The sequence below is a fragment of the Artibeus jamaicensis genome, unplaced genomic scaffold, assembly GCF_021234435.1.
Source record: "Artibeus jamaicensis isolate MK-2021 breed Jamaican fruit bat unplaced genomic scaffold, CSHL_Jam_final scaffold_584, whole genome shotgun sequence".
Lineage (NCBI taxonomy): Eukaryota > Metazoa > Chordata > Mammalia > Chiroptera > Phyllostomidae > Artibeus > Artibeus jamaicensis.
The window spans coordinates 12,390,718-12,414,240 of record NW_026522048.1 but is presented as its reverse complement, the minus strand read 5'-3'; the positions used below and the strand labels follow the sequence as shown (position 1 = coordinate 12,414,240).

The following is a 23,523-nucleotide window of genomic DNA, read 5'->3' as shown; positions in this document are numbered from 1 at the left end:
TTTGTAACTGAGTTCCCTTTGCCCACAGAACTCTATCTTCATATTAAACATGGCTCTGTGGAAATATCATTGATGAAGGAAAACATGTATTTGGGAAAACATGTATTTGCCTTAATCTCCAAATTAGACATTAATCTCATCTAATATATTTTGAGAATTATCTTTAATCACATTTAAAGACTGGTGCTTTAAAGGTTAGCTAGCTTTATCATGATTCTGTAACTCTTAGCTGACTACTGGAAATCCTATTCTGGTTTTGAAACTATAAGCATAAAGAGTAAAGAAGAGTAATAATTAATATACTTCAGGATGAAAGTATTTATATGCCATGGTTGAAACTCAATAACACTGTAGTAATTATAAATAAAAGGAAAAAAGTGATACACCTGGATACATGTCACATGCTTGAAAATAATTTCAGTTGACAGTCAATTCCAGCACCTTTACATTAATAAATTCCATGGGTGTTGTGGTTGGATATTTTAGATTGGATTGAAAAATCAGATTGCTTTACAGTTTGTCACAGTTATAATGGTAACTGAATATTACCTCAGGCATTACTCAGGTCAGTGTGTAACAGAAAAGGATCTCTTCATCTGAAAACAATGAATGGCCCAACACTTGGCTGAAGATCTTTGGGAGCAGAAATAAAATCTTAGATTGAAAACTGTAACCCACAGGTGGCAAACACAGGGCCTGCAGCCCAAATCCAGCCCTCCACCTTGTTTTATCTGGCCCGGCACCTTGTTTCTACCCAGCGGCAGCGTTGAGCTCCGTGGCCCTAGCAAAGGAGTAGTTAGTTACATTTACACAATCCTAAAACTACATTTGACCTTTTGAAAGCAACCATAAGGCTGATGTGGCCCCTGGTGAAGATGAGTTTGACACCCCTGCTGTAACCCAACCACAGCAATTCATCTTCTTAAAGGCTGAGGATTTTTAAACCAATTAGGCCAGAACGGGAAGCAGAAAGGCTACATATCCCATTGAAAGTTATAAAACTAACTCTGAGAGCGAAAACCGTGACAATGGACAAATCTGAGCTCATATGACTACTGTATGTGTGTTTGTGTTTTTTTTAATTCGGTAGATATTTTGCTAGATGATGCTGGTGATGCAAATGGACATAAAGATGGACGCAGTGTGAAAATTATAGTCTCCATAAGCAAGGGCTACGGTCGAGCAAAGGTATTTTTTTAATCTTAAATTCTTTATAACTAAAGGCTATGTATGACCATGAATCAAATGTATTTTATAGTTGAATATTTGTCCTGATAAACACATTATCAGCAGTGTTTCTTGGCTTTACCTTAACATATTATAGAAGCATAAAAGTTAGGGGCTAGAAAAAAATGGCGTTGTCAGTAGGTGGAACTGACTCAGTGGGTCCCATTCACTCCCTGAAGTGAGTGATGGATTGTCAGTCACCCTCATTTCTGGAACTTAAGCAAAACACATTGCTTTTTTGGACAAAACGTCTTGTCTGAAATATCCTTCAGGTTTTACTTGTAGAATACAGGTGATGTTCATGATACGCAGTAATATGTTTCTGCAGCTGTCGATTTGGTCTTTGCACGAAGAGGAGACTATAAACTACATAAATAAATATTCTAGACACTGGAAAGACATCATACTGAACTCAGTATGATAAATTCTGTCAGTGCATTTGTGTGCATCATTTTTAAACAATGTATTAGCCGAATAGCCAAGTATTTTCATTTTTATGGAATCAAATGTGGCCTTCAAATTGACAATGTCATCCTGACTCTAGCCCTGTCTTAAAACAAAAAATAGCACTTCCAGCTGAATTTGTCATTGAGTGGTCAAGAATACAAATTTATAAGAATCTAAATTCTTTTGAACAGGAAAACAAAAGATACTTCAGAACTTTAAAATACTTGAAATATTTAAGTTTCAAAAAAGTGGGACAGCACTTATGAAGTTTTACACTGAGCAGGTTTCCCAAGAATTCCCGTGCCACAAACTGCGTTAGCTGCAGATTTGACCCTGACTTGCTGAAGCAGGTCTTCATGGAGCCTGTTGTCTCAGTGAAGCTTACACTGTCTCGGATTTAAAAGCAGCTGCTTATAAAGCATTGTATGGGTTCCCATTTTGACTGGGTTCCAGTAACACTGGAAAACAAGCTTTCTTTTTCTTTTTTTTTTTCAAAATAATTATAAAAGAGTTACTCTAAAAGACAGAGTCTTTGAACATTGAAAGTAGTTGTCTTGGTCTCTTTGGGCGGCTGTAACAAAATGTCGCCGAGTCAGTGGCTTCAACAGTAGAAATGTATTTTCTCCCAGTGCTGCAGTCCAAAACCTAGTTGCCCGCTGGTCTGGTTGCCGGCGTGGGCTCTCTCCTCGGGTTGCAGGCCTCCACCTTCCCACCGTGTCCTCGCACAAACGGCATTTCCTCAATGCGTGTGCCAGAGGAGAGAGCCTTCTCTTCCCCTACGCCTGAGGCCACCAATCCCATCATGAAAGGTCCACTTCAGTGGCCTCGTCTAACTCCTAAAGTTTTTCTCTCTGAATACCATCACATTGGGGGTTGTGTATTGAACATTAATTTTTTTTGGGGGGGGCACCAACATTTATCTATAACAGTAGTAAAAAAATCACAATAGTTTTACTGTGAATTTCTCCACTTTTTAGTGCTAAATGTATTGGCTTCTTAACAGGTTATATCTAAATAATGGTGACAATCCCACAAAAAAAGATAAATTTGGGACCATTATTTGTACTGTAAAGAGATCCTTTGCTTGCTAAAATGAGTCCTGTACATGCCCTGACAAGTCCTTTTAAATCAGGAATTTTCTGGGGAACTCAAAATGGGTCCTGTTTTGTAAACATGTGAATGCCATACTACCAGGGATAACTTACTTTTAAAGCTGGATGAGATTCTAGAGATCATCTAGGTTAACAAATGAAAAAAGACTTAACAAAGATAAAGATCACAGAAGTAGTAAGATGAAGTTCTAGGACTCATATGATATGGTTCTATTCCATCTCTATCACCATTTCCTCCCTACCAAGCTGCTTCTCTTCAGGGACGCACCCTCTGCATTAGCACGGAAGACTATTCTCTCCTGGCCCTTCCCCTTCTACTGAACAGGTCATGACTCAGTTTTCCTTGACCATACCATTTCATCTGATCTCCTTTCTTGTTTTGTTGCTATGGCTGTTTCTTTCTTTGGTTGGTTGGTTGGTTGGTTAGTTTGTTGGGGTGTATTTTCTTTTATACAACTCACCGTGTGTATCTGTTACTATAGAACCCATAGGCTTAATAAATATTTTAGTCTTAATCATCACTACATTAATACATTTTAGTAGAAAATGTAGTCATGAGACAAGACACACAGTTGGGTTTTTACCTTGTTGTATTTTGTTCTTATTTAGGATCAGAAGTCTCAGGCATATTTGATAGGATCCATCGGTGTTAGTGGGAAAACCAAGTGGGATGTCTTAGATGGTGTAATTAGACGTCTCTTTAAGGTACGTTGAGCAACGTATCCTGATATTAATTTCCAAATGTGTTTCGTTTTGCATACTCTCTTAGCTTTAATAGCCTAGACATGGTTGCTTCTACTCTCCTTCATTTCAAATATCAAGGAAAGCTTTCTGTCTTTCTGCTGTCCAATATTAATAGTTCTTATATTACCCACTTCTAAAATTCTTGACAGCTCTTCATATCCCCAAGAATTTTGTATTTTTCGTAGATGAGCCAAACCTGGTTTTGACGTTCCTTCTCTGTGCGCACGGTTTAGGAGTACGTGCTCCGTGTCGACACGTCCTCCAGCCTCGGTCTGAGCTCCGACTGCATCGCCAGCTACTGTGTCGGAGACGCGGTTCGATCCCACAGCCTGGAAGTGCCTGAGCTGCTGCCTTGTGGCTACCTTGTTGGAGACAATAATATCATCACTGTGAATCTGAAAGGTAAAAATAAAAATGAAAAGAAAAGCACAGTGCATTTTTTAACCAATATTTCTTTTTTGGCAGTTTTTCTTCATGTTTTCATATTTAAAAATGATGTTAACTGCTTTGATAGTTTTGACATGAAATAAGCCATATTTATATTTTAAACATAGGAGTTCTACTTAAAACACTAAAATCCAAATCAATGAAATTCTTTGGATTTGAGGATATGAAACTCGGAATGTAATTTTGAAAATTCTCCAGGACTTACAAAAAGGAATGTGATTTAGGGAATTTCAAGTTCCTAGGTTTCTTCCATTACCATCTTTCATGTAGGGAGGATTTGAAAAATTTATTGTGTACTCTAAAGTAATGTATTCATCACTGTATCTTTGATTTTAAAATATGTATACCCAATAAATATCCACTGAGATACAGAATGGAGATTCAGAATCAAGAGGGAGAAATTCTGCTTTATTTGTTTTAAATGATGTCATTAATTATAGGCAAGTAGAATGTCTAAATTATACTTGTCTCCATAATTCCTTGTTCGTACATGTTATAGAATCAGAACCCACTTATATAAGCTATGAATTGATAGAAGAATGTGTCAATATTTGATTTTATGATTGAGGTAATTGAGTAAGTAAAAGGAGACACTGCTTCCTTCTTAATTCCTTGCCAAATACCTCCATTTGTGTTCTTCAGAAGCTCAGGTAGGTCAAACAGCCAGGATGTGTAGTGAGAGCTAAATGGAAATACAGAGGAGAAACTGGAGGAAAAGGGGAAGAATACACACACACATGTATTTTACATTAGTTCCTCACATTTATTCCTTTCTAACTTTATTTTTATTGTTGACACTATTGCAGATGTACTCATTTTCCCCCTATGCCCACGCCCACCCCACCCACACCCCCTCCCTGAGGCCGTGCCCGCACTGTCATCTGTGTCCGTGGGTCACACACACATGTTCTTTGACTAATCCCTTCATCTTCTTTCCTGTCCCCCAGCCCCTGTCCTCTGATGGCTGTCAGTCTGTTTCATCTATTCATGCCTCTGTCTCTCTTTTGTTCATCAGTTTATTTTGTTCATTAGATTCCACACATGACTAAAATCATATGGTTAACAATACTACCACCTTCAAAGGAAATAAGATTTTATAATAATGCTTCCATTTCTCTTTGCAAACTTAAGAGGGAAACGTGAAGCAGACAGTGGAAGCAAGCCTGAACAAAAGGAAATGGCTCGCTTTGCTGTGGATGTTTGCTCTGTCTTACTGCTGAGGTTTCTGTCTTAAAATAGCAATAAATTCAATAAAAGGGGGAAAAGTATATGTTTGTAGGATAGAATTATCAAAGAAAGTATTTTGCAAGAACTGTATTCCTATGAATAACACAGCTTTTTTTGTCAGTTGACACTCTATTGTAAATTCTAGCTTGTGTAGGACAATAAGGCATGCTGTACCCTTTGTTTCTTTCTTCAGGGGTAGAAGAAAACAGTTTGGACAGTTTTGTTTTTGATACGCTGATTCCTAAACCAATTACCCAGAGGTACTTTAACTTGTTGATGGAGCATCACAGAATTATACTCTCGGGGCCCAGTGGTACTGGAAAGACCTATTTAGCAAACAAACTTGCTGAATATGTAATAACAAAGTCTGGGAGGAAAAAAACAGAGGATGCAATTGCCACTTTTAATGTGGACCACAAGTCAAGTAAGGTATGTCACCAATTCCTGTGAGAACTGCTGCCGTTTATCCGTAACATCTTAAGCAATTAAACATTAAGATGGTGCAAAACTTTACCATATTGTACATGGAAATGTATCCATCTGTTTGATTTAAGCTAGTGTCTGGCATATGACTAAACCCTGCTTCACAGGTTTGAACAAGACTGCTATTCAATACTATTAAGTTATCACAAGCACTGGGAATATACAGAGTAAAACAAGAGTCCTTATTTTCTGATCTCTCTCAGGAAGTATTAGAGCAGAAAGAGATCGATGCAAAGTGCTGTAGATGCAAGAGGGGGAAAATAGCAATTCCTGGAGGAATAATAGCTTTATAAAAAGTCAATACTTGATCCGAGTCTTAATAAGTAAGTAAGAATTAAATGAAATTGGTAGTAATGGAGATTGAGGTATAGTTAGAATATTTTAGGCAGAAATTCTGGGAGCAGCAATTGCTTACATCATATTTCTATAGGATTTCTGCTTAGGAGCCTTGGGAAATTGAACAATATTACCTTTTAGCATCAACTAAAATCTCATGTACCATGATAGTCAGCTTTTAAATAGGTATGAGAAGCTATAAAAACCAGTTAGTACTTTCATATATTATGAGCAAAATAAGAAATTCTAAAAAGAAAGTAGTTTATGCCTGAAACTAGACTTTGCCTGTAGTTATTCATTGCATTCTCAATTAATTCAAACTAAGTTTCCCTTAGGGAACTGTATGCAATGCGAACATGATCGTGGGTTGTGTTATTTTTCCAAGATAACTTGGTGAGGTGATCGGAACTGACCAATCTCTCAGAAACCTCCAGCCTGCAAATTTTCAGAAATAAACATGATCCCCAAAGCATCCAAAATTCACTGGACTCTTGAGACAAATTGTATGTGTAGCTTAGTGAACAAAATGTTCTTCATTGTATGGACAACTATGTGCTAAAAAACTGGACAACCTAGAAGACATGGAAACGTTTTTAGAAACATACAACACCCAGAAACACCCAGAATGAATCAGGAAGAGTTATAAAATCTGAGTGGATCACCTACTAGTAAGAAGATTAAATTAGTAATCAAAAATCTCCAAATGAAGAAAAGCCTAGGACCAAATGTCTTTACTGGTAAGTTATACAAAACACTTAAAGATGCATTAGCAACAATTGTTCTCAAACTCTTTTAAAAGTCAAAAAGGAGGGAGGAACACTCCCAAACTCATTTTATGAGCCCCACATTACCCTGATACCAAAACCAGAAACCGGCACTACTAGGAAAGAAAACAAACTGAATTCGGCAGCACATTAACCAAATCCTTTACATGACTAAATGGAGTTTATTTATCTCCAGGATGCAAGAATAGTTCCACATGTGAAAATCAATCATGTAGGACGACATACAGAATGGAACAAAAGAAACATATGATCGTTTTAATGGAAGCAGAAAAGGCATTGACCAAATGGTAAAACTTTTAATGTGCCAGGCATAGAAGGAACATACCTCAACAAAATAAAGGCCACAGCTAACATCATACCCAGTGATGAAAGGTGGGTTTTTCCTCTAAAATCAGAAACAAGACAAGGGTGTCCACCTGAACCATGGCAACTCAGCACAGTACTGGATGTGGTAGCTAGAGAAATCAGTCAAGAAAAAGGAAAATGTATCCGTACTGGAAAGGAAAAAATAAACAGAGAGAATCCTAAAGACTCAACCAATAAACTGTATAATCAATGAATGTGGTAAATTTGCAGAATACAAAATTAACATGCAAAAAACGGTAGCACTAACTAAACACTAAAAATGAATTTTTCTAAAAAAGGAATAAAAACATCAATCTCATTTCTAACATCAAAAACAATAAAATACTCAATGCTGTATACCTGAAACCAATACAAAGCAATATTTGAACTGTAATTTTAAAAAATTTAAAAAGAAATTTAAAAGAATATAGCCATTTGAAGAACAGAGATGCAAAGGGAGAATGCCGTGTGAAGACGGGGGCCCTGTGAAGACTGGAGGTACCCAGCTGCATGCCAAGGAATGCCAAAGATCCCTGCAAAAACACGAGGAAGTTTTTTTCAGAAGCTAGAAAGAGGCCAAGAAAGACTCTTATACAGGTTTCAGAGGGAGCAGGGTCCTGCCAATACTTTGATTTTGGACTTTCAGCTTCCAGAACTATGAACCAATAAATTTTCGTTATTTTAAGCCAAAAACAAACAAACAAAATACCTAGAAATAAATTCAAATAAGAAGGTGAAAGATTTCTACTCTGAAAACTACAAGGAAATCAAAGAAGATACAAATAAGTGTTCATGCACTAAAAGAATTTATATTGTCAAAATGTCAATATTACCCAAAACCATCTTTTGGTAATTCCTATCAATGGACAAATGTAATTGAACAACAATAAAATAATTTTTAAGAAAAGATTCCAATGGGATTTTTTACAGAACTAGGAAAAAATGTGTGTAAGAGACCAGGGCGAGTAACAAGTGCAGAGTGGATGTTGCCCATAGTTGTTCATGGCATCACTTTGCCTCCCAATGAAGTTTTTTTTTTTAATTTATTTTAATTGTTCAAGTACAGTTTTCTGTCTTTTACTCCCATCCCAGCCCACCCACCCACTCAGCCCTCCCCACATCCCTTTCATTTTCAACCCCTTTAGTTTTTGTCCATGTGTCTTCATACTTGTTCCTGTAAACCCTTCCTCTTTTCCCCTGAAATTCCCTCCCCTCTCCCCTCTGGTCACTGTCAGCCTGTTCTCCATTTCAGTGTCTTTGGTTATATTTTGCTTGCTTGTTTGTTTTGTTGTTTAGGTTCCTGTAAAAGGTGAGATCATATGGTATTTTTCTTTCACCACCTGGCTTATTTCACTCAGCATAATGCTTTCCAGTTCCATCCATGATGTTACAAAGGGTAGGAGCTCCTTCTTTCTTTCTGCTGCATAGAAGTCCATTGTGTAAATGTACCATAGTCTTTTGATTCATTCATTTACTGATGGGCATCTATGTTGCTTCCAACACTTGGCTATTGTAAATTGTGCTGCTATGAACATTGGGGTGCATAGGTTCTTTTGGATTGGTGTTTCTTAAGGTATAATCCTAGCAGTGGAATTGCTGGTTCAAAAGGCAGTTTCATTTTTAGTTTTCTGAGAAAATTCCATACTGTTTTCCATAATGGTTGCACCAGTCTGCAATCCCACAAACAGTGCACTAGGGTCCCCTTTTCCCCACAACCTCTCCAACACTTGTTGTTTGTTGCTTTGTTTATGGTGGCCATTCTGACTAGTGTTAAGTGGTATCTCATTGTGGTTTTAATTTTCATCTCTGATAGCTAGTGATACTGAGCATCTTTTCATGTGTCTCTGGATCCTCTGTATGTCCTCCTTGGAGAAGTGTCTTTTCAAGTCCTTTGCCCATTTTTTAATTGGGTTGCTTGTTTTCTTAGAGTCGAGTTGTGTAAGTTCTTTGTACATTTTGGACATTAAACCCTTGTCTGAGGTATCATTGGCAAATATGTTTTCCCATAGGGTTGGTTCTCTTTTTATTTTAATACTGTTTTCTTTAGCCATGCAGAAGCTTTTTATTTTGATGAGATTCCATTGGTTTATTCTTTCCTTTATGTTTCTTGCTCTAGGGGACATATCAGTAAAAATGTTGCTGCATGAAATATCTGAGATTTTCCTGCCTATGTTCCCCTCTAGGACTTCAATGGTGTCACAGCTTATATTTAAACATTGTATCCACCTTAAATTTATTTTGGTGTATGGTGTAAGTTGGTGCTCGAGTTTCATATTTTTGCACGTAGCTGTCCAGTTCTCCAAACATCATGTGTTGAAGAGGCTATTATTAGTTCATTTTATGTTGCTGCCCCCTTTATCAAATATTAATTGACCATAGAGACTTGGGTTTATTCCTGGGCTCTCTGTTCTGTTCCATTGATCCTTGTGTCTGTTTTTATGCTAGTACCAGGCTGTTTTGATTACAGTGGCCTTGTAATAAAGTTTGGTATCAGGTATTGTGATCCCTCCTACTTTGTTCTTCTTTCTCAAAAGTGCAGCAGCTATTGGGGTCATTTATGGTTCCATATAAATTTTTGAAGTGTTTGTTCTATGTCTGTGAAATATGCCACTGGTACTTGAATAGGTATTTCACTGAATCTGTAAATCACTTTGGGAAGTATGGACATTTTGATGATGTTAATTCTTTTGATCCATAAACACAGTATATGTTTCCATTTTTTTGTATCTTCCTTGATTTCTTTCTTCAGTGCTGTGTAGTTTTCTGCATACAGGTGTTTTACCTCTTTGGTTAGGTTTATTCCTAGGTATTTTATTTTTCTTTTTGCTATATTGAATAAAATTTTTTTCTTGATTTCTGCTTCTGCTGTTTCATTGTTAGTATACAAAAATGCCTTTGATTTATGGCCATTGACTTCATTTTCTGCTGTTTTACTGAATTGATTTATTAAGTCAAGCAGTTTTGGGGTGGAGTATATAGAATTTTCTATATACACTGTCATGTCATCTACAAACAATGACAGTTTTGTTTCCTCCTTTCCAATTTGGATGTCTTTTATCTCTTTTTCTTGTCTGACTGCTGTAGCTAGGACTTCCAATACTATATTGAATAGAAGTGGTGAAAGTGGACAACCTGTCTTCTTCCTGATCTTAGTGGAAAAACTATTAGTTTTTGCCCATTGAGTATGATGTTGGCTGTAGGTCTCTCATATGTGGGAGAGACCTCTCTTTATTATGTTGAGGAATGCTCCCTCTATTCCCACTTTGCTGAGTGTTTTCATCATAAATGGGTGTTGTACCTTATCAAATGCTTTTTCCACATCTATGGATATGATCATGTGCATTTTGTTGTTGCTTTTGTTTATGTGATGTATTACATTTAATGATTTGTGAATATCGAACCATCCTTGCATCCCTGGGATGAATCCCACTTGGTCATGGTGTATGATCTTTTTAATGTATTGTTGGATGCAGTTTGCCAATATTTTGTTGAGGATTATAGCATCTGTGTTTATCACCCATATTGGCCCAAAGTTTTCTTTCTTCGTTGTGTCTTTATCTGGTTTTGGAATTAGGATGATATTGGCTTCATAAAAAGAGTTTGGGAGTCTTCCATCATTTTGTATTTTTTGGAATAGTCTATGTAGGATAGGGGTTAGCTCTTTCTTAAATGCTTTATAGAATTCTCCTGTGAAACCATCTGGTCCAGGGTTGTTGTGTGTTGGGAGTTTTTTGATACTGCTTCAATTTTATCTACTGTTATTGGTTTTTTTCAGACTTTGTGCTTCTTCATTCAGTTTAGGAAGATAATATTTTTCTAGATTTGTCCATTTCACCTCAGTTTTCAAATTTCTTGGCATACAATTCTCCATAGTAATTTCTTACAATTGTTTGTCTTTCTGTGGTGTCAGTTGTAATCTTTCCTTTTTCATTTCTGATTGTGTTTATTTGGGTCCTCTCTCTGTTTTTCTTGATGAGCCTGCTTAAAGGCTTCTCAATTTTATTTATCTTTTGAAAGAATTAACTCCTGGATTCATTGAGTCTTAGAATTGTCCTTTTAGTCTCTATGTCATTTAGTTCTGTTCTGATGGTAGTTATTTTCTTCCTTCTACTTCTGGGCTGTCTTTGTTATTGTTCCTCGAATTTTTGTAGGCGTAGGGTTAGGTTGTTTGTTTGAAGTGTTTCTTTCTTTTTTAGGTAGGCCTGGATTGCTATGAACTTCCCTCTCAGGACAGCCTTCACTGTGTCCCATAAGTTTTCAGTTGTTGTGAGTTCATTTTTGTTTGTTTCCAGAAACTTTTTGGTTTCTTCTCTAATTTCGTTCTGCACCCATTCATTGCTTAATAGCATGCTATTCAATCTCCATGATTTTAAGTGTTTGGGTTTTTTTTTCCCTTGGGGTTGGTTTCTAATTTCAGTCCCTTATGATCAGAGAAAATGTTCGGTATGATTTCAGTTTTCTTGAATTTGTTGAAGCTTGTTTTGTGTCCTATCATGTGGTCTGTCTTTGAAAATGTTCCATGTGCATTTGAGAAGAATGTGTATTTAGCTTCTTTGGGATGAAGGGCTCTCTATATATATCAGTTAAGTCCATTTCATGTAGGGTGTTGTTCAATGCCACAATGTCTTTGTTGATATTTTGTTTGGAAAATCTATCCATTTTTGACAGTGGGGTGTTAAAATCTCCTACTATAATTGTGTTGCTGTCAATATCTTTCTTGAAATCCTCTAAGATTTACTTTATGTATTTGGGTGCCCCTATGCTGGGTGCATGCATATTTACAATATTTATGCCTTCTTGGTGGATTCTTCCCTTGAGTATTATGAAGTGACCTTCTGGGTCTCTCTTTATGGCTCTTTTTTTGAAGTCTATTTTGTCCGATATGAGTATTGCTACCCTGGCTTTTTTTCCTGTTTGCTTGGAAAATTTGTTTCCAGCCTTTCACTTTTAGTCTGTGATGGTCTTTTGTCCTGAGGTGGGTCTCTTGTACGCAGCATATGTGTAGGTCATACTTTCTTATCCATTCAGCTATTCTGTGTCTTTTGATTGGAGCATTTAATCCATTTATGTTTAACGTTATTATTCATAGCTACTTATTCATTGCCATTTTTGTACCTCTGTTCCTCTCTGTCTCTCTCTTTTCCTTCCTTTCATTAAAGCAGTCCCTTTAGCATCTCTTGCAGAACTGGTTTGGCGGAGGTGTATTCTTGTAGACTTCTTTTTTCTTGGAAGCTCTTTGTTTGGCCTTCTATCTTGATTGAGAGCCTTGCTGTGTAAAGTAGCCTTGGTTGCAGGCCTCTGGTTCTCATTATTTGGAATATTTCTTGCCATTCTCTTCTTCTTTGGAGTGTTTCCATTGAGAATCAGCAGCTAACCTTATTGGGGCTCCCTTGTATGTTACTTCCTTTTTCTCCCTTGCTGCCTTTAAGATTCTCTTTGTCTTGGAATTTTGCCATTTTAATTATGATATGTCTTGAAGTGGCCCTCTTTGGGTTCCTCTTCATTGGGAGTCTCTGTGATTCCTGGATTTGTGTGACTTTGTACTTGTCATCAAATTAGGAAAGTTTTTCATCATTACTTTTTTCAAGTAGGGTTTCTATCCCTTTCTCTTCTTCTTGTTTTTCTGGTATCCCTATTATACAGATATTATTACGTTTCATATTATCTTGTATTTCTCTTAATCCCTCTTTATTCTTTCTGAGCCTCTTTTCCTTTTCTTGCTGTTTCTAAGTGTATTTTTTTTACTTTGTCCTCTAACTTGCTGATCTGTTCTTCTGCTTCATCATCCATCCTGCTTTTGATTCCTTCCACTGTGTTCTTCAGTTCAGAAATTTTATCCTTCATTTTCTGTTGGCCTTTGTTGATGGTTTCTATTTTCTTTTTCATATTATTAAGCTTGCGGTGAGTTCATTGTAGTTTCCTTGTAGTTTCTTGTAGCTCATTGTAAACTCATTGAACTTTCTGATAACCAGTGCTTTGAACTCAGTATCTGATAGTTGAGTTACCTCTATTTCATTTAGCATTCTTTCTGAGGCTTCCTCCTTTCCATTCATTTGGAGATTGTTTCTTTGTCTTCCCATTATTTGTGAGACTCTTGTTGTTAGCTTCAGCTTCTTAAATTGATCTGTTCTGGCTTCTTGGGTTTATGGTATAAACTTCTGTGGTAGAATACCTGTGAGATTCAGTGGGGCAGTCTCCTTGATCTCCCAAGCTCACGGGTCTTGGGCTGCCCTTTAAGTTGGCTCTGTATTTGTCTTTGGGTTTTGATTGTTTTGGGGTCTTTCTTTGGTGGGTCCTTCTCACCATCTGGTTAACTGAGGGTCACTCTGTCCACCACCTCTTGTATTTCGTTTTGCTGGTGAGGGCAGGTTGTGTTAAAGCTAATTCTTCCATGCGTACAAGGTTCTGAGGATTCTATGTTGCTCTTGTTCAGTTGTTTGTACTGGGTAGTTTCTCCACTGTTTACTTGTATTTCCATATAGGTCTTGGATTGAGGTTTGTGTCGTTTTCCCTCCCTCCTTCACCTTCTCTTGTTGTTATCTGTTGGTGGTTCCTTTGTTGTTGGGTTTCCTCTTCCAGTGGGTATCCTGGTGTTCACCACTTCCACCTGCTCTTTTTTGTGATCAGTGTGAGGGGAAGGCAAAATGGTTTAAGACAGCAAGAGAGTATTCTATGATATTTACAGTAGCAGCTGGTAGAGAAAAGATAGGAGATCCTTTGGCTATTTATATGTTAACTGTGATATTCTACCCAACTAGTCACTTTTTTTTTTAATATTTATTTAAGAGGGGGGGGGGGTCCACTGAGCCACACCAGCCAGGGCCCAACTAGTCACTTTTAAGAAAGGAGGGAAAGAAGATAGGACTCTTGTTGGGGAGGAAAGATTGTGAGTTGGATCTAGAAAGCAGTGAGGTTGTGGGAGGTCAGATTCTGAGGTAAGGTGAGAGGAAAGGGTAGTAAATAGATGTAGTGTGTGAGAGAATAGAGTTAACCACCACAGTAATAGTGTTCAGGAAACTGTGAAGTGGGCTAAGATCTGGAAGGGGTGTTATGAAGTATTTACAATTGTGTGGAACAGCTATTATTCACAATAATATTAGAGTAACAGTCATATGACAGAATCTGTGTAATCTGGATAGCAATAATAGGGGATATAGGACTTTGAGTAGTGCGCTAAAGGAACACAAGTGACATGAAGGACAGTAAATTAGCAATACACAGTGAGAGAGAGGGCAGGGGAAACCTGTCAAATGATATAATATAACCAGCCAAGTGAAGAAGACTATACAGAAAGAAGAATACAAAAATATTATTAAAATAAAAGATGTGAGAATAATGAAAAATAATAATACAAATATGCAGTAATTTGCAGTTTCTCTGTAACAGCAAAGTGGAATCTGTCTCACTCTCTCAGCTGTTGGGATGCCTTCTCTCTGTGTCCAACTCTGGTCCTTTCACAGTTCCAGGTTTTTTTGTCTCCCTTGTGGGTATTTAAAAAAAAAGCAGGAGAAGGGAGGAAGAAAAGATAAAATTGGAAAGAAAGGAAGAAGAAATAAAACAAGAAAGAAGGAGAGGAAAAGGGAATTGAAAGATAAAACAATACTTTTTTTAATTACTAAAAAAAAACCCAGAAAACCTCTTGGTTTCAAACTGGCCGAACTTGTTTTCGGTCTTGCTGGCTGCAGGAGGCTGAGAGGTGATGGGTATGGCTTTTCTCCCTTCCCGATGTGTACTCAGCATTCTCTCTAGAGCAAGTTTGGTACCTCTCCCCGGTGCCTTTGGTGTGGGATCCAGGTCTTCCTCAGACGTTCTTTCCCCGGGGTTACCTCTGTGGGCTGGGGTGCAGGCCTGCACATGCATGCTCAGCCAGGCTGCCTTGGTCCCTTCTCAGTGCTATGGGGGTAGACAGAGCCTTCCCCAAGACCTTCTGGGTGAAGCCTTCTGCACGCAACCTCAGGATCACTGCCCAGCTGGGAGAGGCGGAGGCCCAGACACTGTTGCAGGAGAATTCCCCAAACAGTTTTTCTTTTTGAGAAATTCCTCCTACTCATGCCTGCCCCTCCATACAGCCCAATTCTCCAGCCAGACCAGTGACTATCGGGGTCAGTGCGCGCCACTGTGCTACTCTCAACTCTCCCAAGCCTGCAACCACAGATTCCAAGGGTGCTCACAGCCCCTGTGTGTTTGCCTCTTTGTCCTTATTCCCCTCTCTGCTACTTCAAGCAACCAGGTCTCTGCTGGTGCTGCTTAAACCTTGTTTGGCCCAGGCAGGAGGGAGCAGTTGACCTGGCTCTCTCCCGAGGACTCTGTGGCAGGCCCAAGGCTCCTGAAGAGTCTGTGGTAGACCCAGCGCCAGGCACTGGGCACTGGGCCTGGGGCTACAGCCACAGTCCCCACATGGGTCCCTGGGACCTTATTGTCCTGAAGCACTCTCCTTACCATCTGGTTTTTCAGTGTCTGCTACAATTTCTGGTCTCTTATTTTTCTATATGCTGGGGTACTGTTGGCTGTTTGCTCTGTTCCTCCGTAGATCAGCCAGGCTTTTCTCCCACGTGTAGAGGGATGTGGAATCTGCTCCCCCCTACTCCGTCACCATCTTTCTTCCTCCCCAATGAAGTTTTTTAAATACACACAGACCCATCCAGACACTCCACCCCTCTGCACACAGCCCTTTGTTCAATTGTCTTATATGCATTCTTTCAAGAAAAACGATGTCATAAGCATAATGGGATCTCTTAAATTACATAAATATACTACATGTATTCCAAATATTTCCTTGGAACTCAGCACCATTCAAATTGTGGTTGAATGGCCCATACTCATTACAACTAAGAAAGACACAAAACCCTGAGGCAAAATATTTGACTCATCTTTTCTTTTTATTGTTGCTCGAGTACAGTTGTCTCCATTTCCCCACCACTACTCCCCCCCACCCCACCAGTTCCCCCCTCCCACCCTCAATCCTAACCCCTTTCTCCATGTATCCTTCATACATGTTCCTTGACCATAAGTTATAGGAAGAGCACAGTTGTTTTTTGGCTTCAGCCAACATTGTTTAATGCCAGCTGTGAATTCTTGGTCTCCTCATATCTTTATTTAAAAGCCTTTTAACAGATTTTTTTCTTTTCAGCTACAATGACAAAAGGATTGATATTTCTTAGTCATTCTCAGTGTGGATTTTGGTATTCTTTGAATGTTGATGTGATAGAATTCTTTTAAAATTACTTTCTTTATGAGAAAACAAGTGATTAGAAAATAAAAAAATACATTTATTACAGTAAACCAAGGCATTTTGATAAAGTTGGATATCACTTAAAATCAAGTTTTAAATCAGATTGATTCGAGCTCCATTAAGATGTAGTTTTATTATACTAAAACAATAGGTTAATTTATATTAAAATAAAATTGGCCTTATACCCAAAATCACTGTTTTATGTCAATTCTTTTAATTTCAGTTTTAAAAATATTTAGTTCTTGGAGCTGTTCTTAGCACTATTATATGTGTCCTGTAATATTTTTATTGAATATTTATAACACTTATTTTTTACTATTTTGTAATAGAATAGCTCTTGTCATTATTTGGTCAGTTTCATTTTTGTATTATTTCAAAATAATGAAAAATAAAGCATTGCTAAAAGTGTTTGAATACAACTAATGATGCTGGGAAGCGTTAATAAGAAAAAAAAACATGGACAAGTCATGTGGCATTCAGCACCAAGGAAGCTGAAAATATAGCTAACAAATGTTTATTTTTTCTTTTTGTTTGTAAGACATGAATGAGCTGTTAGTAAGGCTGGGCATAGAATTGTTGCCAGAGAATTTGGACAATTCTTGCCAGATTGTGAGGGAATCTATACTGGTGTTTTATTTTTTGTTTTAGTTTGTTTTTATGGGGGTGGTAATTATGGTGAGTAAGAATAGTAACAAAGGAACAGAGATGACAAAGTGACCTTGCGCAAGAGCTAGCTGCTAACAGGACAGACTTACTGAGTAAAGTGTGAATAAGGCATAAAATAATAAATCCTCCCCTTGAAAGACAGAGCTTTGTAACTGATGAGCTTCAGACTGTGCCACAGCTAGCTCGGCAGAGATGAAGCCAAAAAGCGCTTACTGATTCAAAAACATTGAACGGTAAACCTTCAAAAGAAAAAAATCTTTTCATGCTTTTGGTACGTCTGCATTTTACATTCTGTCCCTCTTCCCACTCTTCAAGCCCTCCTTCAAGCTGCCAGCTGGAATATTTTGATTGAGAGCAGTACACAAAAACAATTATACTTGGTGACATTTGATATAGTGGGCCCAGAAGACTGGAGATGGATTTAGTAAAGAATGTGTGGCCATCTGAAGCCACTTGGAAAGTTAGGTGGGGAAAGATCAGAAAACTGGACTTGGCAGATTCATTTTGAGTGTGCTGAGAATCGAAACCATAGAAAGCGGTGATCAATTTTCTGTATAACTGATGATTTCTGGGTATATTTTCAAAGTATGGGATTCATCTCATTATCAATGTTCATGTGGTAGATGTACCTTTTTCATACTGCCTGCTTTGCTCTTGGACATGAGACATTTAATGCTAAGGCATCAGTACTTCAGTCTAAGATTTTGTCCCAATTAAGCTTGGGTGGAAATCATGAAATGATTTCTGAAAGGTCTGAAAAACTCTTAAGTTATATGACAAAATTATTTGTGTAGGCTACTTTCTACTGGCAACTGACCCATAGCTGTTATTAGACTCCCAGGGGTATCTACTAACCTACTACTCTTGCCAAAATGAGAGAGAACCATAATAGAAACGAATGGCCCCACATTTCCAAAAATCCTAGTGATTTCTTAATTAGCTAATCCAATGCTCTTTGCTACCACTGCTGCTTCTCCTTCTCCTTCCTCCTCCCCCCTGCTCCACTCTCTCATCTGTTTAGGTAGAGCAAATTGCTATAGTTCACCTCTCCTTTCTAGAAATCCCTCTGATTTTCACTTTTTCTTTGTTTCCTTCCTACTGTATAGAAGGCTCCTTCTTAGTCTCTTTCACTGACTGCTCTTCCCTCATCTACCAGTAAGTAAAACATTCCCATGTATCCTGCTCTCTCCCACCTTTGCTCTCATCTGGATGGTCCTGTTGGTTTCAACGTGTGTTGACTCCACTTGTAGCCATCCCCACTCTCCCAAATAGCAGGCCTTCCTATTAGCTTACAGATCTGTTTGTATTAGCATACACTCACTATACATACTTAGAATGCCAATCTCAACTCTGAAAAAATATCATAAATTCACCTCCTCCCCTTCTTCCATCTTCACTTCGACCACCCTCTCACCCAAATTAACACTCTATCACTGGGATTACTATAACTGCTTGATCCACAACTTATATTTCATTTACCTTCTCTCTCTTTCTAGTCTTTATCCTTTCACCTCATGAAAAATAGAGTATCTTTTCATAATTCAAATCTAACCATATTAATAGTCTGCATTTTCTGATTGCTTTCTGCACTGGATGAAATACCTTCCCACACTTCTGTCTGTATTGAGTCTCATAGTGGGTTTTGGCTTCAACAAGTTCAGTGTTCTTTGACTTTGAAATTATGATTTTCTACATTACCCAGATTGCATTCAATGCCTTGTCCTTGCCAATTAGGAAAATTCCAGTAGCCTTACTAACCATGGTTGCCCACTTTTCTTTCCAGTTTATTAACCACTATTTCCATGCACAATACTTATACGACTAGTTCCTTCCTATACAGGTATCATTTTTTGTGTGTGTTGCTGCCTTTGATTGATCTTCTCCCTCTATTTGGAAAGCTTGTCCATTTTTAAGCCTCAAAACATTGCCCAATCTTAAAATTGAAGTGTTCATAACAAGTAATACTGCCACCAGGAAGTCTTTCCCAGCAGCTGCATGCGATCCTTACGTGCTGTGAACAAAATCTTTGGTTTACGCTTTTTTAAAGCTATGTATTACTTTTTACTGTGAATTGTAGTTATATACATAAACACAGGCCTAGCCTACTTTTCTGGGCAATATGCTCCTTGACCACTTTTCCAGTTATAATTAAATGGATCATCATATTCCTCACAGGTATGTTTCCTTTAATAAATAAATTACTTTTCCTTATTTAAAAAAATCAGTAGTTTACAGTTGCTTCTATAGCGAAACCCCAAATCCTCTGAATGAATTCAAATTCATTTCTATTCTCTCTCAGGTGGCCAGCTCCACCATGCATGGTTTCTGTTGCAACAACAGAACACTTATTTCCCCACACATATCACGTATGCGTGCCTGCCCACTCTCACTCTTTAGTCCTTAAAATTTGATAGTTTTTCCCACTTTACCCTGTTGTTCTCTGAACCTCCATCCTGGGTTAGCTGTCCCTATTAAGTTTCCCTGCATCGTTTTGTGCATTTCCCTTATCACACTGCATCGTGATTTACCTGTTGACCTGCCTTTCTATCAACTCTAAGTTCATGAAATACAGAAACATTTTATGAATTCTTGGTGCCAGAGTATTTGGTACATAGCAGGTACTTGCTAAAGGTGTGTTGAAAGGATAAGTAACTGCATACGTATTATTTGGAATTCTACTCATTATTCAAGATCTATCTAAAATTCCACCTCTCGGTGGAGTGCATCAGGACCACTCAGTCGGAATTACTCCTTCTCCCTCCTACTAGCACCTATCTTCTTTAACCTCTCATGGAGTGTTTCACACTGTGTTTGTAGGTTCACTAGTTAACTTGTGCCTACCACCCTCCCAAGCTCTGGCATTAGCTCCTCCAGAAAGCTTTTCTTGATACCCACCAACTGGGCAAAATCTCCTCCCCTGACCTCTCATAGCTCCTAATACACTGACATCAAGTGATTTATCATATTTAAATTTCAGTCCCTATGTGACAACTCCTAAAGTCTATGCAAGAAGACAGTCCGATTACTTTTTTTAACTCCTGTGTCCAGAGCCGTACTGACTCAGTTCATAATAAATGTTGAACTAACGTGAACTTACTTACACAATGCTTCATTATTTTTGTACACCCCCAGGTTTGAACATAGTGGATAGACAATGAATATAAATGAGTGAATGACTCAATGTACCTAGATTATTAATATAAATAAAATAAATGAAACTCTCCAGACTGTTCGTAAACATCTTTTTCTGTAATCTCTGATTTAGCCAATATTTATTCTATGCGATTGGCTCAGAGCAAGATAGTGTATTAGTTCTTTAATAAGTTTTATATTTGAACTTCAATATAGTACTAAATACCTTAAAACTCTGGTTATTGTCATTTTCCCTTTTCTACTTTTAGTTTTGAAAGTGGTGTTGCAGACGGAGTTGCATGTTGGTTGAGCAGTTCACATATTTCCCTGGCTGCCAGAAATAGGGAGTGTGGAATTGTTTTTAACCCTGAGCAAAACTTGCAAATTGAAAATGTCATTGTAAATATGCAAATATTATGGAAATGTTCTTACTGATTAAGATATTTCGAAGAAGTGTAATTATGTTCTTGGCCTGCATATCTGTGAGAGCAATCAGTGAACTTGTTACCCTACTTAGATGAAAAGCTATTAGAAAAGAATAATGCCTGCAAAAGAACCAGGAAGCTCAAGAAATGCTAAATGCTAATGTCCACTGACCCAGTAAAATGTAACAAATTTTGTCTTTATTTAAAAGTATAGTATCTGTGTACAGATTATAAATAAATAAATGAATGAAAACCACATGTTTATCTGAGTCTTGGGGTAGCACTTTCAGATGCACCTGACTGAAATGAGTTGGAATTCAAACTCATTTGGAGTTTAAAATATACATGTGCATGTAGGGGTACCACTCTGGATTCATGCTTTACTTGTAACGGTAAGGTTTGCTAACATCCACTTAGATCATTGAAATTTCAAAAAGAAGAAAGAAGTCTCAATATTTGTCATTTATCATAAGAACTCATCTCCGGAACTCTGGTTGCTTTTCGTTAGGGGAGAAGACAGTTTGCAGTTGTCCGTTTGTTGTGGGTGCTCTGTACAGGCTGTGTAGATAAGATTTTATGTCAATAGGATAATCTGTGAGTTGGAATCAAAGATACTGGATGAAAGACAATGTCTGCTACTCTTGATATATGCATTTCTTGCCAATGATATAAATGTATCATGGATGTGTTTGTGTTCTTTACTTTCGTAAAGGAATTGCAACAGTATCTAGCTAGCCTGGCTGAACAGTGCAGTGCTGACAATAATGGTGCCGAGCTCCCTGTTGTAATAATTCTCGATAATCTTCATCATGTGGGCTCCTTGAGTGATATCTTCAATGGTTTCCTCAACTGTAAATACAACAAATGGTATGCTTACAAGATATTTTGAATGGTGAAACATAAAAAAGTTGTGATCAAATGTGCTTTCTTATGCCTTTATAACTTTTAAGGCTTGTAATAGATATCATTGATTTGAGAAGCCTTCATTAATATTACACATTATTTCCAAAGAATCTCTATGTATTTCTTAGAAAACCTAGTCATTCATTCAACAACTCTGTCCCAGGCATGTTTATGGAAATGTGATTTACCAGATAATGTTAGCTCCAGTATATCTGCAGGGGGCTCTGAAAGACCATTATCAGTGACAGAGTGTTTGAATTGGGGAAATTAAGAACTAGAATGAGGCTTTAAAGCTCTGGTTTCATTCTTAGTCCACATCGAAGTTTAAATTTAACATTCCTGTAGCCAGAAATGTAATATATTCAGATATACCTCTCTCCATTAGCGAGTCTAATTTTTAACTATTTAAAATTTTTAAAAGGTTAAAAGAGGGTATAAAAATCTGAAAACCCACTTAAGATTCATTGTAGCATGGCATCTATAAAAGACATATAAGTGCAGTAATATAAACGTTAGTTTTAATGGTACAAGTATTCCAATTAATCACTGCTGGAGACTTTAAAATTTTTAATACAGATCAACATAAAATAAACATTGAAACAAGAATACAGATTCGTGGTATTAAGAATCTTTAAAATAACTATGAAATAATAAAAGATGAGAAATTAATCAATTTGATTACAAGCGTGAGAGTCATAAGATGTTACAATGGAATGAGACCACTGTGATTATTCTGTCTAATCTTTTTATTTCATAGATGAGTGAACACAGACTCAGAGGGGAACAATGATTCCCCTAGACTTCCAGAGCTGAAATTAGAATGCCAAATCCTAGTTTCTAGTTCAATGGTATTTGCCATTTTGCAACCTAATGTTACAAATTACCCTTTTAAAGCCTAATTATACAATGGAATATCTTATTTATCTCAATTGTTTTCTAAGAGAATTTAATACATTAATCTATTTTACATTCAGTGCAACTGCATATTCTACTCTTTTTTTCTTCCCCAGTCCCTATATTATTGGAACAATGAATCAGGGAGTTTCTTCATCACCAAATCTGGAGCTGCATCATAATTTCAGGTAGAGATAAATCGAATGCTTTGTCTTTTGTTTTTTGGAGGTTTTTAGTGCATTGTCTTTTTCTGTTTGCTTTTAATTGTTGTTTGTGTGTTTGTCTATTGGCAAATCCCACCTGTGGTGACCTGTGGTGGGAAAATAATTCTCACTTCTTAGGACACTTCCTCAAGCAGACATATTGTGATCCTCAACGTGTGTCCAGAAGTTTTTCTTTAAAAATGTTTTTCGTGCTCACTATGCCACCAGCTAAACTAGAGCACTTTTTGTCTAAGTGTGAGGCATGTGAAGAGAGTTCCTATTTCAGGATTTGTGATTCTCCTACAGAAGAGTGCTGGGCATGTGTACACCCACTCACTTCTGATGCACATGAGCTTCTCTTTAGCTCAAAAAGAAAAGTTAGTTACATAACAGCTCTAATGCTAATAGACCTCTTCACCCTTTTGATCATTAAAATGTGGCAACCCATTGAATAGGAACTTTATATTGGAAAGAGGATTATTATAGACTTAAAACTTAATTATGTAAAGATTTCTGATACATATATATATTTCTTTTTGTAGGTGGGTACTCTGTGCAAACCACACAGAACCAGTGAAAAGCTTTTTAGGCAGATATCTTCGAAGGAAGCTGATAGAGGTAGAAATTGAAAGGAACATACGCAATAATGATCTAGTCAAAATTATAGATTGGATCCCTAAGGCATGGCATCATCTCAACAGTTTTTTGGAAACACACAGTTCTTCTGATGTGACCATCGGTGAGTTCCAAAATTGCAATATGCCATTTTCAGGAACAAGGAGTACATGGTAAAGATAGACAGATTGGATGGTAGAAAATAACAAGTGAAGCTTATGTTTTTTAAGCTTCCAAAGATTTGTTTTCTTTTCCTTTTTCTCCTTCTGAAAGCCGGCCTCCTTCTAAGTTCTGGATCTT

General features: G+C 37.5%; 1 protein-coding gene across 3 annotated transcripts in view; it reads left to right on the top strand.

Annotated features, from left to right (window-relative positions):
* NAV3 (neuron navigator 3) overlaps nucleotides 1-23,523 on the top strand; it is a 346,564-nt gene that overhangs the window by 308,253 nt on the left and 14,788 nt on the right. For all 3 annotated transcript variants that reach the window (XM_053658773.1, XM_053658772.1, XM_053658771.1), the window contains 7 exons: nucleotides 1,091-1,188; nucleotides 3,396-3,491; nucleotides 3,764-3,932; nucleotides 5,398-5,633; nucleotides 21,321-21,475; nucleotides 22,522-22,593; nucleotides 23,151-23,347. In XM_053658773.1, the coding sequence (XP_053514748.1) occupies nucleotides 1,091-1,188; nucleotides 3,396-3,491; nucleotides 3,764-3,932; nucleotides 5,398-5,633; nucleotides 21,321-21,475; nucleotides 22,522-22,593; nucleotides 23,151-23,347 (1,023 nt within the window). The remainder of the gene's footprint in view (nucleotides 1-1,090; nucleotides 1,189-3,395; nucleotides 3,492-3,763; nucleotides 3,933-5,397; nucleotides 5,634-21,320; nucleotides 21,476-22,521; nucleotides 22,594-23,150; nucleotides 23,348-23,523) is intronic.